At 38.9% G+C, this 19978-nt stretch overlaps 1 protein-coding gene across 1 annotated transcript in view; it reads right to left on the bottom strand.

Moving 5' to 3' along the window:
• The window catches only part of LOC140945896 (uncharacterized), a 28080-nt gene extending 14597 nt beyond the window's left edge, over window positions 1-13483 (bottom strand). Inside the window, exons 1-2 of the mRNA XM_073394961.1 lie at window positions 13054-13483; window positions 10946-11109 (exon numbers count right to left, since the gene is read on the bottom strand). Coding sequence (XP_073251062.1) covers window positions 10946-11109; window positions 13054-13351 — 462 coding nt within the window. The 5' untranslated portion in view covers window positions 13352-13483. The remainder of the gene's footprint in view (window positions 1-10945; window positions 11110-13053) is intronic.
• Window positions 13484-19978: the final 6495 nt, after the last annotated feature.

Raw genomic sequence — 19978 nt, forward strand, 5'->3', positions numbered from 1 at the left:
AGGTAACCGCCCCTTACAATGCTCAGTTACCCAATGAAATACTTGTGTATCCTCCAAAAATATACCTCCCGACCCTAAATTATTGTCACAGTCGGGCTCTTGCCGTCACATTGGGAGTGAAATGTACTTACAGCCCAGCCGTCCACGGATGCACGCCAACAGCGATTCCAGAGAGAATTTACGCTTTTTGCCACAGGTGCCAGCCATTTGTTGAACGAGGTTAAGTAATTATTGTTGCTTCCCACAATAACGGAGTCGTGCAAACCTAGGAGGAAAAAAATCTACTTCTTTTATTTGGCAAAAGAACGCTGTTATGGCCAAGAATATGACTAGAACTGTTTAAAAACTCTTCAACAGATCATTTCCTTGCCAAGTGTAACGGCATCCAAGTGACAAGAGACTGGATATCAAGTGACACCTTATCTTCTGGCGAGGAAATTTTTAGTATTTCAAATTTAAATCTAGTGAAGGCTCCCCCCTCCTTTTCCCTTTAAGAACCAGCTGCCTGCCACTCACAGGTCAACCTATAACAATGACACTCTTTTTATAACAATATGAAAGACCATCACTGTCAGTCCTATACAAATTTAACTAAAGAAGTCTTAGTGATGTTGTGATAATGTCCTAGGATATATAATGTCTTGAACTGGATATACGAACCTTAATAGTCCTTCAGTATCTATAATCTGTAACCATGGTCTCTTTTAAGGATTATATTACATGTCACTAAATGTTCCATTTATGTCTGTGCAGACCTTGCATGGGCGGATCTAGGGGGAGGGTGCAGAGGGTGCGCACATAATACAACTAGTATTCTACAAAAAAATAAAAATAAAAATAATAATAATAATAATAATAAATAATGTGGTTTATTGGTGTTCAAGTAGTTTGGCACTGAAAACTCCTTGTAATAGGCTCCTGGTTTACGTCACCAGTCAGTTACGCCATTTCTTAGTGGTGCACCCTACCTTTGAAAAATCCTGGACCCACCCCTACTGCCTTGTTGCCTAAGACAAACCTGCAGCTGAGCTGCATTGTACTGCCACATTCGTCCTGGCCTTCTTTGTTCCAATGATGTTTGTTGCTACACATTCGTACAAACCGTTGTCAGTAGGGCTTAGGTTCTTAATGATTAATGTACCCTTGTTTACCTCAGTCCTGCTGACGGGAAAAGGTAGGTTACTGCAGGACGAGGATAGCTATAGACACTGGGCATACCCCGGGGATTTGCTCCTGACGTGACGTGAGTGAGTAAACACATGTTATCCGTCATGAGAGGCAAAAACTAATATTTTTGCTTTTTTCTGATATCCTGGTAAATGAGTTAACGCTACTTGTTTAACTAATGGCACAAGAAAAAGAATGTCGTGACTTTGAGGAAGAAACGATTGTGGAGACTGATGGAAAAAGCGAAACCAAATCGCAACATGTGCAAGTTACGCAACCAAGCAAGGATTTAAACAGATACCTGGTGGACAAATTCCATCTCCCGACTACGAAATCAAAGAATGCACCTTTTGAAACGACCGATCTTTCAATATACAGGCCCTCTGCAAAATGTCTTGCATTTTCAACATCAGAAGATCGCCTTCTACTATGGATCACAGCGTTCCAATACCGCTATCACGAGCTTACCGGAAATGCTGCAGAATATAAGGTGACATGGGAAGAACAAGACAGCCCTAGTTCAGCTTCGAAGTGCGACAAAATCATTATTCATTTAATCAGACTAACATCCACCGGTGAAGAACAACTAGTCACTATCACAGTCTATCTAACGACGGGGAGGATTCAAGTACAGGGGAAAAAATTTGAAGAGTGGAGCGAATTTGAATTTCCCGTACTCCTAAATATCGTCAAGACATTAAATGATCAACAGCCCCGCCCCACCCAGTTCGACAATTCATCCCTATTTGGATCGTCGCTCCACAAATTTTTTACCAATCTCATTCAGTTTGTCGGAGATGACGATATTCCTTCATCAAACACAGAGAAAAAGAACAGTTATGACCAACCCACTGAAATGGTAACAGCTCCCACGGAAGATCTAACAGTTTCACCGACCCGCTTAAAAACAATTGCGTCGATGAGAGACTCTCTTGGTCAATTAGAAGCAGAATTCACACAATTCCAAATCATTACTTCTGGGGACCTCGATAATATTAAGGACAAAATAGCCAAGCAAGATAACCTAATCAAATTACAAAAACAAGCCTTTGATGATCTACACGCTGATCTTTCATTCCAAATTAACTCACTCCAAGAATTGATTACACACCAATCACAAGTTATTAACGCATTACAGAACGAAAATCAATCTCTTCACAAAAAGCAAATGCAAATCACAAAGTCAAATCAAGCACTACAAGAATCAGAAAGTAAACTCACAGCGGAAATTACTTTTCTGAAAGAACAAGTGACAGCTTTCTGGCAGAACTCCACTGATGACAATCATATGGCAAACTCAAACGCTATCCAGCAGCCTGAAACATTTACATCATCTGAAGATATTACACCAGGCATCACCGTAGAAAACAGATCCGAAACTCCTAAACCTCAGTCGAAGGAAATAGTTACTGCACCTAATATCATCACTCCGAATATTCCCACAAAGAACAGGTTTCTACCCCTTCAAAACTCAATGAACGAATCTGATACTCTACCAAATCGAGAGGATATCGATCAAAACCCAAAGATTAATTCACCTAAACCACGCGACAACAACGTTCTTCCAGTTAAAACACCTCCTGCTGTGGTCAACAAAGCTATCTTTCTGTGCGATTCTAATGGAAAGTTTCTAGACAAAAGAAAGCTTTTCCCTCCAGGACAGGAGTTTACTTTTTATAGATCTCCCACAATTACCCATGTACGCACAGTTTTACAGGATGAAATTAATCAAGAATTAGAACACCCGCAACTCATATTGATCCACAGCGGCACAAATAACCTCACGCCAACCACACCAATTGATGACTTCATTTCTGATATTTCCTTTTTGATTACCCAAGCATCCACAATGTTCCCGGAAAGTAAAATCATTTATTCTACTCTCCTACCACGAGCTGATATTCCCCTGCAAACTCTGTTGAAAATAAACATGAAACTTATCGACAGTCTTTCCACACTACCAAACGTTCATCTGGTGTCTCACGAAAATATCTTTTCTAAAGGAACAGATATACTGCATGACATTAAACACCTAAAGAAGAGACACCTTGGTTTGTTTGCCGCAAATCTTGTAGCAGCAGTACGTGGCCGAGCTACAACGAAAACAGTTCGTTCTTCCCCGAATCCAGTACATCGCCCTCCGCCCCCAACCTCGCGCCCGCTCTACACAACGCCTATGGAAGTGCCTGGTTTTCTCACTCATACGGTTAAAAACAGCCAGACTGGAGCGTTCCCTACTCCGAGGACACAACAGCCTCCACCATTATACTCGTCTTACGTAAGTTCCTCTGAAGGCTACTCCTCTTACAGTGATGCTGTCAAACATGGTCACACTTCACGAGACCCACTACCTAGTAATATACAGAACAGTCCGCTTCCAACAACGATCAACTCTCCTGCTTCCCCTCAACCTAATCAGTCTGACAGGACGGGAGTAGAAATACCTAAGGAACTGGTATCATTTTTACGATTTATTAAGACTTTACTTTAGTTACTCTTATTCACTGATATAGATCTTGATTTTCCCCTTGTTTTTAGTAATGAAATTGACCTATTTACCAGGATATCCAGTAAATTCTCCTTTGAGATAAGATACCGATATGCCAAACTACTTAAGTCAGTCCAATAAGTTATCCTTTTTTGCATGGAACATCAATGGACTTTCTTCAAAATCATTAGGTAACAAATTACGGGATCCTGATTGTTTACGAATGATTAACAATTTTGATTTCATAATTCTCTCCGAGACATGGAAATCAGTAAGTATTGACCTTGAAGGCTTCAACATTGTGAGTACAAGTGCTTTAAAAAACAGAAAATGTGGTCGGAGCTCAGGTGGCCTAGCTTTGATTTTTAAATCAAACTTTAATGATTGGATTTCAGTGGAAAAAGAATCTCCGAATTTTCTATGGTTTAAGATTGCCAAAGAATATACAAAAACCGAAAAAGATATCTATGTATGTGGCACATATATCCCACCTCAAAATTCCATTTACTTTTATCCTGAACTATTTGAAGAACTTGAAAACGATATTGAGAAATTCTCGGCTTTTGGATCAATTCTTCTCATGGGTGATTTCAACTCTAGAACAGGCAAATACTCAGACAATGTCTGTCAAGAGGGCAACACCATTATAACAAACGATCAATCTGAATTCTCCTTATGCGCCCTTCAGCGACACAGCTTTGATAACGAATTAAATAACCACGGTAAACGGCTTTTAGAAATATGTAGGAGTGCAGATCTAACGATTATGAATGGTAGATCCCGTGGCGATTCGCTGGGAAGGCCAACATTTCATGGTAAATTAGGAGTTAGTGTTGTTGACTATGCAATATGCGACCAAGACTTATTCCACTCTATCGCGAATTTTGTTGTCAAAGAGCCGTCGAGTTTATCAGATCACAGTCCAATAATGACATGGCTTAACATTACTAAGGTAAATACCCACTTAGCTACAGAAAATACCAATGATACATTAATTCGTTTACCCAAACAGTTTATATGGGAAAATGATTCATCACAAAAATTTAAAACAGCACTGCAAACAAGAGACATATAGAGAATGGTACATGATTTTCTTGTTGACAGTAGGCCAGACAAACACATTAACTCTTCTCTCGATGCAGTAGAAAGGATTCTTTTTACAACCGCAAAACATTGTTTGAAAATTAAGAACGTTAAAAGACGATATACTAGATTATCTTCTGTTTCGTCTAACAAAAAATGGTTTGATAAAGAATGTCGTCTTAAGAGACACGAATTGAGGAAACTTGCTAATCTAAAACACAGAGATCCTCTCAATATTACGCTTAGGGAAAACTATCACACTGTCTTAAAACAGTACAAAAACGTTCTGAAACAGAAGAGAAAAGAATACTATCATACTAAGATTTCGGAACTGGAAGACATGATAGATAACTCAAACAGCCGAAATTTTTGGAACTGCTTGAAATCTATGGATGATTCTATGAAGGAAACTAGTACCCCGCCAATCTCAGAAGAAAGTTAGTTGTCTCACTTCCAGTCACTACACTCAAACGAGCCTCTTAATTCACACCAAGAAGCCATTATCGATGAGTTAACAAGATTAGAAGACGCAACAACACAATCACATGCCTTGGACTACCTAATAACTGAACTCGAAATACGCACAGCGGCTAACAAACTCAAAAACAACAAATCTTCGTATTCAGATAGAATAAAAAATGAAATGATCAAATCCAGCTTAAATGAACTAATGTCTATTTACTTGAAGTTATTTAACGCTGTTCTGACGTCAGGCACTATGCCTCAAACATGGTGCGGTGGCCTTATAACACCAATTTTTAAAAGTGGGACTAAAAGTGATCACTCAAATTATCGGGGAATTTGTATTTCTAGTTGTCTTGGGAAACTATTTTGCTCAATTCTCAATCATAGACTTCTCAAGCACATTCAGTCGCGTGACATACTTCATAAATCTCAAATAGGTTTCTTAGCAAATAATCGAACCGCTGACCATGTTCTTACACTACGAACATTAATTGACAAATACGTTAACTGTCACAAAACGAAAGTATACGCATGTTTTGTGGACTTTAGAAAAGCATTTGATTCGGTGTGGCACGATGGACTCTTATACAAGCTGTTACAAATAAATGTCCGAGGAAACTTCTATAAAGTCATAAAAAGTTTATACTCAAACTCTACCTGTTCTATTAGGATTGGAAATAACCAAACACAACCTTTTCAATACACTAGAGGTGTGCGTCAAGGCTGCATTTTAAGCCCTCTTCTCTTCAACCTATACGTTAATGATCTAGCTTTTTCATTCAACAATATTTTATCTGATCCGTTTGTGCTACCAAATGGCACCAAACTCAATTCTCTTTTTTATGCTGACGACCTTATTATATTATAACGATCGAAACTAGGATTACAAAATTGCCTAAACAAATTGTCTTCATATTGCAACGCCTGGATGCTTAAAATCAACCCCAAGAAAACCAAAATAATGGTTTTCCAAAAAGGCGCAAAAAAAATGTGATTATGTTTTTCACGTAGGAAATGAAATGATAGACATTGTAAAAGACTATACTTACTTAGGGACTCGCATCTCGTCTCCCGGAAATTTTACACTCTCACTTGAACATCTTCGGCAAAAAGCCCTTCATGCTCTATTTAGTCTAAGACGCCACACTGATTTTAGTAAACTGAAACCTTCCCTTGCAAATAAAATTTTTGACACAATGGTCTCACCGATTTTAACTTACAACAGTGAAGTTTGGGGTGCCTTTGTGAAATCAGATTTTAAGTCATGGGATAACTCCGGATTGGAAAAAACTCATTTGCACTTCTGTAAACGATATTTAGAAGTCCATAACAAGTCATCCAATGTTGCATGCAGATCTGAACTTGGCAGATTCCCTCTGATCATTGATATAAATAACAAGATACTTAATTACTTAAACTATCTCCAAGAAAAAGATGAAAATTCTATAGTTAAACAATCTTTAAAAATATCTGTTGACCTTTATCATAGTGGTCAAAATAGTTTTTACTCCAGTCTTAAGAAGATGACTGACTACTATGATTTCCCAGGCTTTAATTGTAATTTACTGAATAAATGTAAAATTAAGCAATATGTAGATCTTATGCAAAAGAAATATATCACTTACTGGAATCATACCCTTCAACATTCACAAAAACTTAACTTTTATTATAAAATCAAAACGAATTATAGCCGTTCTGTCTACCTAGATTTAACAAGAAAGAACCCTTCTAGGAAAACATTAGTGAAACTGAGAATAAGCAGTCACAAACTTAGGATTGAGACAGGTAGATACGACAATCTACCACGTGACGAAAGGTTATGCAATCTCTGCAATTGTAACAGAATTGAAGATGAAACTCACTTTTTATTAGATTGTCCAAGTTTTTCTTCCATAAGAGATATGTTCTTCTCTAAACTAGATCCTAAAATACCGTTTCTGCGACTACAATCACATGAGTCCTTATTATCACATCTGATGAATTCTCCTGACTATTTTATTAACATCCAATTAATTTCATTTATATCAACTTGCTTTGAATTGAGAGACAAACTTATCTCCGGAATAATTAATCCTACTGATGGTTAGAAATAAACAATGATTGATAAGTTTCAAATTATTTTAAATGTTTAATTTACAAGAAATCAATAAGTAATTTCAAGTAGCTTTTGCAATACTGTAATACTTTGTTATGGTCATGCAAATAAAGCTTATTGTTGTTGTTGTTGTTGTTGCCTTCAGCTTGACAGGTTACTTGAAACTTAGTGCCTTGTAGTGGTGCGGCAAGTGAAGGTGGAACTTTTGTGAAGATTGGAAGACCTGAAAAAAAATTATCTGGTTACTATGAAGCCCTCATATAGTCTAAAGGATTGCAACTGAGAAAGATGACAACACATAGATCTTTATTTTTTCGGGAAACTTTGTACAAGATGTTCATCTGTATAACAGAAAGGAAAAGGAGAGAAGAAACAAATTCAAATAATTGATTAGCACTTAAATAACAAACACTTTATTTAAGTATCAGAACAATAAGTAATATTTAAAATTTTAAACTATATCGTATTGTTTACAAATTAAAAACTAAATATATGTCCACGATAGAAAACTATTTACAATTGTGAATAATTTAAAAGTGGGAAAAGGAAAATTAAGCATTACTAAGAAAAAAAACTATCAAAAATCTAGGCCTAAAAGAGGCCTAAACTTTGTTAGTGTCTTTTTCTGGAATTAGAAGTCACGGCCACTAAAAGTGTGAAAGGGTCACTAATCGACCTTGGCATTTTACACGACCTCGGCATTTCATCGGTGAGGCACCAGGTTGGCTCAATTAACTCTGGGGTAAGATGACAAGGGGAGGGTCCCTGATTAGTTCACCACTTGTGTTGCGTTAGAAGCTATGACACGTTAATAACGTTATTAATTGATTGATTGATTGATTGATTGATTGATTGATTGATTGATTGATTGAGGATGGTGCTCTATGCCTTTACATCCTACAGGATTCCTGAGATGTTTTAAAAGGTTCTGTTCAATTCTCGCAACCTTACCTCACGCGAGGACATGTAGCATATTGCTGGTTTTCAGTGTCACGCCATTCAAAATAGATCAAAATAAAAATCTAAACCGTTCAATAGATAAAGTCCAGAATCTGGGGAATGAAAGGAGGTACATATACAAAGACCCTCGCCAAGATTCAGCTCAGTGGAATATTTCGTATACGAGATATCGGAAGAAATGTTTTACCCAAACTTATAAAGATTTGTATGGAGACGCCATGCTGGTACTCACCGGGATGAGCTCCAACATAGCGGACGGAAGCCAACAGAAACATCTGTTACCGAGTTTATCTACAAAAGCGTAAATTTATTCTTCGAGAAACTCATAAACATTGAAGTAATACTTTTTCTAATACATAAACTGTTTAGATAGCAAAATTTCCTGAAAAAAGTCATTTTTTAACCTAAATGACAGCTCTCTTGGCCGTCATGTAAATGCCGCGTCACGCAAAAGCTTAGAAATTCAAAAGTACTCTATCACAAAACCAAGAACCCTTTTGAGGCGAACATTTGTATGAAAATTATTTTTCAGCTGCTCTAATGCATCGTGAAAGTAAAATCTCCGTAGGATCGATTTGTTTTTTTAGTTTGAATTTTAGTGACGTTATGTGAAAACCAACAATACTGACATAACAAACAAAATTTAAAAGCCTGCTAATTTTGTGACAGGTGGAAGCCAGTTGCTTAACGAGGTTAAGTGATTTTTGTTGTTTCTCACAATAACAGAATCGTGCAAACCTAGGAAAAAATTCGACTTTTACTACTTGACAAAAGAACCCTTACAGTTGGAGCCAAGTAGAACAGTTTAAAAATTCGGCAGCAAATGAATTCTTCATGAAGTCAGAGCCGCAGCTTGCAGGAGGGGGGGGGGGGGGGAGGGGGAAAAGGGGGGCATCTTCCCCCCACGCCAGACCTGTTGAGCCAGACAAATCAACCCTGTGGATGGATTTGTTTTCTTTAGACTCAAACTTTTCTTTAGTTATTTTGATTATAGTGACTGACATTTGTTTGCCATTTTCATTATTCGAGGTCGATTTTTCGGAGACACATCTTATGACAAGTGCTGAAAATAGCGTTTTGGAGCCTTCAAATTTGAAAATTTTCTTGGGAAGGATACCCCCAGACCCCACTACAAGGCTCGTGCCTTCGGCACTCGCGATAATTTGCCCCGGTTACAAAAACCTAGCTACGGACCTGCAGGTGTAACATTGCAAGTGACTAGAGGTTTGATAACAAAAGTCACTTAATTATTTTGTGGAGAGCAAATTCTTAGGTTTTATACTTAATGATAATAATAATAATAATAATAATAATAATAATACTAATACTAATAATAATAATAATAATAATAATAATATGCACTTATATAGCGCCTTTCTCTTAGTGATCCAAAGCGCTTAACAATCAGTAAATACTAAATTCAAATACAACATAACAGGATTTTTAAACCCCAACTGGCAGGAAGCAACCAGTTGGCTATTTACAAGCGCGGCCGAGGATTTGAACTCTGGAAGACCGAGAACAAATCCGGCAAGTGGCCCGAGCGGGACTTGAACCCGGGACCGCCGGATTGCGAGTCCGACACGCTGACCACTCGGCCACGCTGCCTCCCGCACTGGCTTTAACTGAATAAATGACAAAGACAGAAAAATTTGTCGACTTTTTCACAGCCATAAAATCCTTCCGCTAGCCCTTTTAGATCTTCTTACAGACCGAAATGACAGATTTCCCTACACTATTATGTACTTCAACTATAGAAGTACCCTCCGGGAAACGGCAGGATTACAACGGAGAAAAATGACAAATTAGGTGTTTCCTTTTCCGGGAATTTTTGTGCAAAAAATGTTCGTTTGCATAACAGACAAAAAAGGAGCGATGAAACCAGGCCAATTAGTTATTAGCTGGTAAATCTGTTAGAGGGTTTTTTCAAGAAGTCGTAGTCTGACGGCTACTAAAGCCTTAACCGGATTCTGAAAGCGTGTCAAAATAGGTCAGGCGAGGATAATGTTCTGTAAGTGTGCCTTCACATCGTATAGTTTTCTTGAGATGTTCATGCGCCGTTCAATTCTCACAACCTTAATACCTTGCAAGAACATGTAACATCAGTCATACTGATATAGCAAACAAAATTTGACGGTCTGTTATACAACAAACCTCAGGACTAAAATGCTTCTCTCACCTCGAACAGACAAGTTACCAGTGGCCTCAGACGATCCAAGAATGTTCCTAGCAGCACATGTGTACGGTCCAGCATCGCTGTAATTCAGATTTCTGACAATTAACTCTCCTTCTTTAATCAAATGCTTTGCATCTGACAGAAGTTTTCTGCCCTTAAATTGCCATTCCACGATTGGGGAAGGATTTCCGGCGACCGTGCAATAAAATGCTATATTTCCTCGCTCGTCTCGTGTCTGCTCTGCCGGCGACAACATCACTTGTGGAGCAGATATAGATTTTCCAGGCCTTCCAGGTGGTCCCGGCATGCCTTTTGGCCCAGGCTTCCCTGCCTCGCCATTGCTTCCCTTTTCTCCTCTCGGTCCTGCAGGACCCGTTATTCCTGTTTTTCCGGATTTTCCAGGTGGTCCCATGCGACCTTGAGGACCTTTCTTTCCCTTTGGTCCCCTCCTGCCACGTGGTCCCCTCGCTCCAGTGGGACCAGGATATCCGGGGGGTCCTCCAGGACATACCTTCTCACTTGACTTACAGTACTTGGTGGGTATAAGTTGTTCAAACTGTTTGCTGATTTCTTTTCTCACTTCATGTATGGTGATGCCAGTTGAAGTGTCGTTCAAAACTTTTCTTCGCTTCCTTAATCGGATGGTTGCCGATGCCTCTATTGATAACGGGCTGACTGCAGTAAAGTAAGATTAAGAAATTTTTTAATATCCAGTGATTAATATTAAAAATAAATAAGGGAGAAAATATAACGAACAAATCAACGGAATGAATGATAAGGTTGACATTTCTAACATAAAATTAACGTTTTGGATGTTGCGTTCAACAACAAGGTTAACAACTTTTTAATTTGTCCTCATCCCTCTTCCCTTGTTGCTTCCAAGGGAAAGCTAAGCTGACATTCTCGATTTCTAGATCTACGCACACATTTCAAACCCCGGGGGAAGGGAACTTGGGTAAATTTTTGCTGGGTATGTGCCGCTGGCGTCTAAGAGCCCCTACCCCATTATAGTCTATTCTGTGATCAATTATAGACCCTATCTTAGTCACTTTTGGGCAAATATGAATTTTTCGCGATCCAAACTTAGTCACTTTTTATTTTTATGAATTGTCCCATTTTTTACACTGTATGAAGAACACTTTACTTATCATCTACAGAAAAAACATTCTGATACGTTTGCTAACCGTAAATAAGAACTGTCTTACCACAAAAAATCCGAAAATGTGCGACCCCATTCTAGTAATTCTATTGAAAATGCAACCCCATTATAGTCAATCCAGTCGTGAAAATGCGGCCCTAACCAGCGGCACATCCCTAGTAGCCTCTTATAAGGAAGTCCGTCCCCCCCGGGTTTTAAACCAACTGAGACCGTTCAATAAACATACTTTCAATCTTGCCACCCTATCAAAGTTACCAAAGGTTTTATCAGGTAACCTGGCAAGCCTTAAGACTCCTTAATCGAACTCCTCTAGAGGCATTTAAAAAAATATCTCAAATTTTACGACACCCTAACAATTTTATTCAGACAGTGCTATTTCAGACTGAATTTTCTACACCCGCTTTCAGACCATGCAGTCCTCTAAAATCCGCACCCGTTTTTAGATCTGGTCTTTAAACAGAGATGTGTCATCATTACTTAGATTAGAGCGCAAACAAAAAAATTCTTCAAATGCATTTCGAATTCACATATTTCTATTTCGTTCTTATTCATGTGGAACTGAAACGATAACTACGTTCATGCATACGCTCCAGTAGGTTCCTCGAAAACCAAACCCGATTCCAGACCAAAATGACCTACGTTTATACCAGCGTTTTCAGACCAAAAAGGGCCAAGAACTACACCCTTTGTGGCGGCACATAATTGTATGGCTTTTAAAATTATACAGGAGTACTCCCCTGAGTATTGACCACATATCTTGCACGTTCGCAAGTCGTTCGTCGTTCGTTCTATGAATTCAACATCATTTACACCGAAAATTTCTTTATTGTTTTACCAGTATAGGTGGCTTAGTGAATATCTAAGCAGTATTACAACAGAGCCAGAGTGTTGCAAAAGGGTCAGGGGCACCCAACGACAACTTTCGGAAAATATCTGTTCTGAAGAAGATTTGAGATCTAGAATTTTCGGGACATTTGTTGTAAAATTTATTACTTGCCTGCTTCTCCCAGGATTTTCGAACATCTAAAAAATGGTATAATTGCCCATTTTTAACGGATTTTTACCCTTAAAAGGTCACCTAGAATTTTCGAGAGCCTTTTATCTGGCTGAAATTTTCGAAAGGGTAAGTTTTGATCCCTATAATTTTCGGATCACTAGACTTTCAGCTAGGAAAGCCGAACAGATGAAAAATTTTTAGGGGATAAAAATTTGCCTATATCTACCGTTTAAATACTAAAATACGTTTAACAATGCTATGTTTAAGTAGTTTTGAACTACATTCTCGTTGGGTGCCCCTGAAGGGTTTATACAGTGTTAGTTGATTATCTTATGCAATATCCAAAGATCCCGTATGTAAGCGCAAACTCACACCATGAAAGATTATACCTAAATCAAAAGAGGATAAACTCAGTTCTAAACAAGTATCTGCATCTAAATAACATCTGAAGTGAAGATCTTACCTGATGTATAACCGATCCTTTCGGATACATGTGTCTGAACCTTCTTATAAAGATCTGTTGCTGTAGCTTCTGTCGGTGAAAGAGATATCCTGTCAGTATTTTCAGTCGAGACACTCTGAACGCAGGCGAAAAGGTTAACGCGAGATTCCAGCACTATCAGTCGTTCGTTTGTTGTTTCATTCTTCACCCAGAGACATCCGCAAACGAAAACTAATACAACAGAAAGAAACGATGGTCTTATTGACGGAACAAAATCAAGGAGACGACGAGATTCTGCCGGGGAGTTCGAGGATTTCATTTCTGCAGCTTGCCAATCGTCCCATGCACGGAAGATGGAGGTGAGTGGGAAACTTGCCAGTAAATTGGATCCTTAAAAATTTCGCCTAGAGAAACATGTCATTAAGGTTGACGTAAAAAAAAAACAAGTCTTTATAGGGACGGCAAGGGGCTACGCGCGGACCAGCACTCCAAGTAACCCCAAAAAATATTCATGCTTTGGCCTAAGAAAATGAATACAAAGAAAATGCTAACGAAAAAAATTCATGTAACTTTCCTATTGGTCTGTCCCTTCCTTTCTTCCTCACGCCTCGTAACAATATCATTTTCATTAGAGTGATTTCTCTTGCATATTGCGTGAACTGGACCAAGGGACATTATGTTCACTGGCAAACATACTTTATTGAATAGAGGAAACATTTCCTTGCAAACTGGGATTACCTAATTATTTAGCGGCAATATATGCACTTCATACGTTACAATCTTTGCAAAAAGTATTGAGATTTTCACTTTCTTACCCACAGAACGCCTATCCCGCGGATTTGGTACCGCTATGGCCCCTCCCCTCGCCCCACCCTGATCAAATTTGTTTATTCGGGATCAGAAATGATCCAGCCGGTCTTCAACATTGTTGTTTTTGGGGGGAGGGGGGGGATGGAGTATCTGTAGTTGCCACAGTGAGTTCTTTCAAGCTTTATCTTGAAACTAGACGCAGTATCGTCCATTTTTCTCAATTTTTTTTCAAGATTTTAGATGTGCTAGTACTGAGCCAGTTATACAACTATTTTGATTAAGATTCTAGTTGAACGTCACTATGTTTATCTTGTATAGTTAAGGTTAAGGGCGACAGACTTAGCCGCCCCTCTCTAAGTGCCACACAACGCATATGCTGGTTAAGTAACTCGTTGTCCATTTTTGTTGTATTTACAATGACAGCTGCTTGACACGGTCTTTTACTAGCGCATGTTGTTTGTTAGCAGTGTCTTAGACATAAATCAGTCTCTTTTGTATTGTTTATACATACGACTTAGGGTTCCCCAAGTAGCGCACCTTACTTTGTTACATGATTACAAGTGTCTGATTTCGGGACAGACTGAGTGGAGTAGCCCACGGGATAGTATTTCAACGCATATGCGGGCGTACTGAATTGAGCTCTTGGGCAAGAAAATAACTCATTGCCCTTTTCTGGTTTTATTTCCAATGACATCAGTTCATGAAACAGTTTTTTTTTTATTAACGCGTGCTGTCTGTTAATCGAATCTTGACGTATGCTTAAAGCGCCCGATAACGTAACGTTCACGCGCTTGCACAATGGCGGCTGAACCTTTCCTGTTGGTGACAGGTTTAACTCATACACATAGTAACCCTGACACTCTCTAACGCGTATCTGAACTGTCCAGTAACAACAGTTTAATAACCCGTGGAAACAAACTTCCCTCCCCACGATACTATCTACAAAGGTGGGATGTTCGCCATTCAGCCACCCAGTCAGACCAGAGCTGCATTTGCGAACCGAGATACAGTTGTCTACCCTTCTTGAGTATGAACTTGACTGGAAGCGGTACCAGCCGGAAAGATAAAAAATAAACGATAAATGTCATGCCAAAAGCAGATAGGAAGCAATACAACGGTATAAGGATGGTAACCAAGCACGGCTTGAAAACTGTCTTCGCGCAACTTCTCCCGACCCGACTAACACCCCCTGGGTCTCCGAAGAAGACCTTAGTGTATAGCTGGTTGTAAAAATAGCTAGTACATATCTAGAAGAAGTCCTTCTAATCTAGATTCTTTTGCAAAAAAAAAAAAGAGAGAGAAATAAGGTTGAAATTGGATTGAGGGCCTCAGCTAGGTCAAGATAAATCATTTCCTTATTGCTGTATCATTATTAATGACATGCGTAGTTTTCGCGCGCACAACGTCCACGACATTATATCCCTTTTGTACGATCCAGAGTTCCTCAAGTCACATTAAAGGACCTGATACCTTTCATCCTCTTGCACAGTAGCGATACCTGCCTTCAGGTGACGGGTTTAACTCATACACATAAAACCCTTGACACTCCCTTACGCGTATTTGAACTATCCTATAACAACAGTTTTGCCATCCGTGGAAGCAAGCTTCCCTGTCCACGATGCCATCTTTAAATGTAGGGTGGCCACCTTTTAATCGCCCAGTTATATCTGTAGTGCATCTGTGGACCTGAATACAATTGTCTACCATTCTTGAGTATGAACTTGATTGGAAGCGATACCAGTCGGGGACAAGATTACTGTCTGAGTTAGTGCCTCGGCCAGAAGACTGGTGTCGATTGGGCTGACTGAGGACGTTATAGTCCCGGCACTCTGGTACATCTGAATTAACAAAAAAGCAAAAGAGTTCCGTTATTTTATATTCACATACAACGCAAAGCCGAGGTGAACAGCTCTAACTAGAAGCTGGGCTCTGAGTCAATAGCCCATGAGGCCGAAGGCCGAAAGGGCTATTGACTCAGAGGCCATGAGGGCGAGAGGAATAATTGTTTTAGTAAAATCCAACTAATTGGTCAGAAATATCAAGACTAAAAAACTTTTAGCTAGTTAAAGCTAGATTTTAATCCCTATTTGCCGCCAAAAAGCGCGGGCTTTTCGCTACTAGATATAGGGGGCTATAACATATAGCCTAGTAGTAGCTCAGAACGCAGCATTGATAATAGACCACTAGTTGGATTTTACTAAATCTTAATAGCTTGTTCATATCTCGAAAAGGTGCTTTTGTTAACTTAAAGTAATTCTACGTTAACTTACAGATTTCACACTCATCGCCAAAATATCCAGGAAGACAAGTACAACTATACGTTCCATCTCTGAACGAAATCAGGGAGCACATTCCATTGTTCATACAAGGAACATTAGTACAAGGATTCTGCAGGAAAAAAAATCATTACATTAAAACACAATGATTATGATTAGAATGGAAACAAACGTTCTGCACTTCCTCATTATCAATGCAACCACTTTACTTCGAGAACCTGTTAATACAACCAACAACCTTGACTGTTAGTAGCTTTTTTCGAAGTTCTCAAGCGTCATTTTCTTGGTATAGTTTGTTCTACCAGTCAAATGCATCTTTGGTGGAAGTAATAAGTAAAACAGTCAGTTACTAACAGTATTTATAGAAAGCTCTTCGGGATTACAATAAAATGCCGATTAAACTTTGGAAAGAAACAAAAAAATATATAGAAATTGAACAACCAGACATAAACCTAAAAACATATATGTTAAGTGATTGAATCGAAGAATGAGGTAAAATAAACACCCGCCTTCAGCACTTTTATTGTTTCGCTCTTTTATATCTTCACTTCTAGAGAGATAACTTTGAATTCATTCTCGTCTGTGGTTCACCGTAAGTTGTAAAAACAATGAAGGGCCATTATATATTAGGCTACATCAATTATTGTAGGTTTGCTACTAACCTGTATGCTGTAATGGTCAAATTTAAAATTTAAAACGATTTCCCCTGTGTTGTTATAGATGCTAGATGGAAGAAGCTCGCACAAAAGTTTTTCTACTGACGTCTCTGCCAAGTTGAAGGAAATACAGAGTTTGGTATGAACACAAGCAAAGCTACAGTCGAACTTGTCGTCGCAGGGGCGGATCTAGGGGGAGGGTGCAGGGGGTGCGCACCCCCCCCCCCCCCCCCCCGAGATGACCTGCGGTTTTCTAATACAACTGGTATTCTGCAAAAAAAAAACAATGTGGTTTATTGGTGTTGAAGTGGAGCAAGAGACGAGTGCACCCCCTCCTAAAAAAAATCCTGGATCCGCTCCTGCGTCGACAAGAAGAGTTTCCAGTGGTGTTATATTGAGGTAGAGAGAATCGTGAAAAACAAATCGTAGCTGTATAAACTTTTCCCCAATCCCGTGTACGTTTAAAGCGTAAATGCAAGACACGAAAAGAAATGCCGATAAGAGTTTCATATCTTTTCTTCTTTGCTCTGCACTCATGATTTTGTTGATTTTGATTTCAGTGAAAGCAGCTCTTAGTGTTTCCAAGCTTGGAGTAAACACAACCACCAAGGTCGTATTACCTCTGAAAAGTTGCTTTGTCGGTTGAACGCCTGATTAGTACGTTAGTTAATTAGCTGCTTGATATAAACAGTTCTTTATTTTAGGCTGCATGATCTGACGATGGAGTCTTAATTTCTGCGACCACAATTACACAAATTAAGCAGAAGATGTAACATTGCAACAATACTTCACACTTACGTATATCAAGAGAATTACGTGGACTCTGTAGAAGTCTTGAATTAACTAATTCTCCGCTTTTCTAAGATGGACGGTAGCGTATTTCGGGCACTGACTTGCTCTGTGATATACTGACAGTACCATATTCGGTAACCTTGAATTACAGCAAAGCGGTATTTTCTTAGTCTGTGGGCTCAGTTCTTATGCTGTGGGAGTGAGTAATCAGTTGCCGAGGCTTTTGCGGTATTGGAGTCTTAGGAATGTTGTTTTTCAGGCACGGGCTGAATATACTCCGCACTAGAAAAAAGTAGACACCCGCATTAAAAAAACCGTGAATTTTATGCGGGTGTCTACTTTATTCCGCTGCTCTGAAGGAAGGTTAACTTCCTCGCTCGTTTCCTGTCACCTGACTTCAGGGAGTTAGAACACCTGCTCCAATAAGTCGGGATTGCCGCTCTTCTGAATAAGAGAAATTTCGTATCTCCGCGCGGCCATGTAATATCCTCTATCTACGAACAAATTTCAAAACTAGCGTACTCATGCTTATAATGCCTATAACCTGATTTTCATTCTGAAAGAACACGTTACTACAAGGACTTTTTCGAAACAATTATGAGCCTTGAACGAAAAGAAATGTTTTTTTTAGAAATTTTCCTTAATTTCTTTGGCACACCTGTTATATGCTGATCATGAAATTGACAGTCTTATATGTGACTTCTTGAGACATTCAGGAACTAAAAGGAACGAGATTTTATGCGTGCGTGATTTTATGCTCCTTTCTTATGGTCGCTAGTGCTGTTCAACTAAAAATCTACCTGCAGCGTATCTTACTGGATTCGGGCTCGAGGAATAATTGTTAAGTATTTTATATAATAGCTCATTCATAAAGGTGCTGATGTGCCTTAGATTTTATATGTAGGGCTTACATGAGATAGTAACCCAACGCTGGTAAATTTAATTGCTACACTGCTAGAAGGCGATCAGGATTGTCACGTGACTGCAAGCACCTGGGATTTTGGCATCTTATTCGTAAAAACTCGTAGATGCCCTAAATTATTCTCACCAGCATGGTGAGTTATCTGGTTCACAAAACAAGCATTACACTGTTCATCCTCGGAGACCCAGGGGCAGTTAGTCGGGTCGATAAAATGTTCGTGGTGAAAGTTTACCGATCTTACAGTAGACTTTCACCACGAACATTTTATCGACCCGACTAACTGCCCCTGGGTCTCCGAGGATGTACACTGTTAGAAAAGAAGGAAAAAGATAGAAGATTTCTTAAAATTGACGACCAATTTCATAGTATAGGTTAATGTGGATGTGAAAATTGCGTCCAATGCTATCGCAAGACGATTAGGAGCAGTAATGCCATTACTTATTCCCGCCAATCAAAACGGTTTCATAAAAGGACGGTCAATTTTAGACGCGGTACACACTATCGATGACGTTCTTGAGATCGGCAAAATAATGATGCAGAACGAATCCGGCATTCTATTCGCAATTGATTTTGAAAAGGCTTTCGATTCTTTATATCAGGTTTGACAGAAAATGGGTTTTCGACCGAATTTTCTTCAATGGATTAGGACTTTCTATAGGAACTTGTCAACCTGTGTACCAAATAATGGCTTTACAACTGATATCTTTTTTGTTAAATGTGGGGTAAGACAGGGTGATCCTCTCTCTGCTTTATTGCTCATTCTTGCGTTGGAAACGCTTTTATGTCAAATTCAAGAAAAAAAATTAAAGGCTTTTTAATTAATGGGAAACAAATCAAAACGACCCTTTTTGCCGACAATATGACCTGCTTCTTGAGAGATACAAATTCATACTTTCAACTTCAGACATCTTTACAAATTTTTGCAATTGGTCCTCACAGTCTTGTTCAAGATGTTTTTACTCACAAAATACGTAGTATGATCAAAATGTTGGGAGTTTATTTTAATTATGATACCCCAGCTAGATTGAAGGCCAACTATGAGTCCATCTTTAAATCAATCCAGGGAACTTTAAATAGCTGGAAAGGTAGGGCCTTACCCTGATAGGAAAAATTCAGATTGTATTAAGTCTTTTATTATCCCGAAATTTCTTAGCAAAGCAGCGTTGATCTCAGTACCTGAAGACCATGTTAAAGATCTGCGCTAATAAATGATATTTATGATGGTGGTTTGAAAATGTTAGATATTCATTCAATGATTTGCGCTCTGAGAGTAATGGTATTAAAAAAATACGCAGACGAGGAATACCATAGCTCTTGGAAAATAACCCTGGATTATTTTCTGTCTTGGGTAGGGGGGATTTTCATCCTCCACTGTAATTTCGATACAAAAAAAAACTCCCAATTTACCTTTCGCCTTTTTATAAAGAATGTCTGGATGCCTGGTCTCGGCTAAATAAACAAAATATTCTTTCATACGAGGACGTTGCGAA

The sequence above is a fragment of the Porites lutea genome, chromosome 8 (genome assembly GCF_958299795.1).
Source record: "Porites lutea chromosome 8, jaPorLute2.1, whole genome shotgun sequence".
NCBI classification, from domain to species: domain Eukaryota; kingdom Metazoa; phylum Cnidaria; class Anthozoa; order Scleractinia; family Poritidae; genus Porites; species Porites lutea.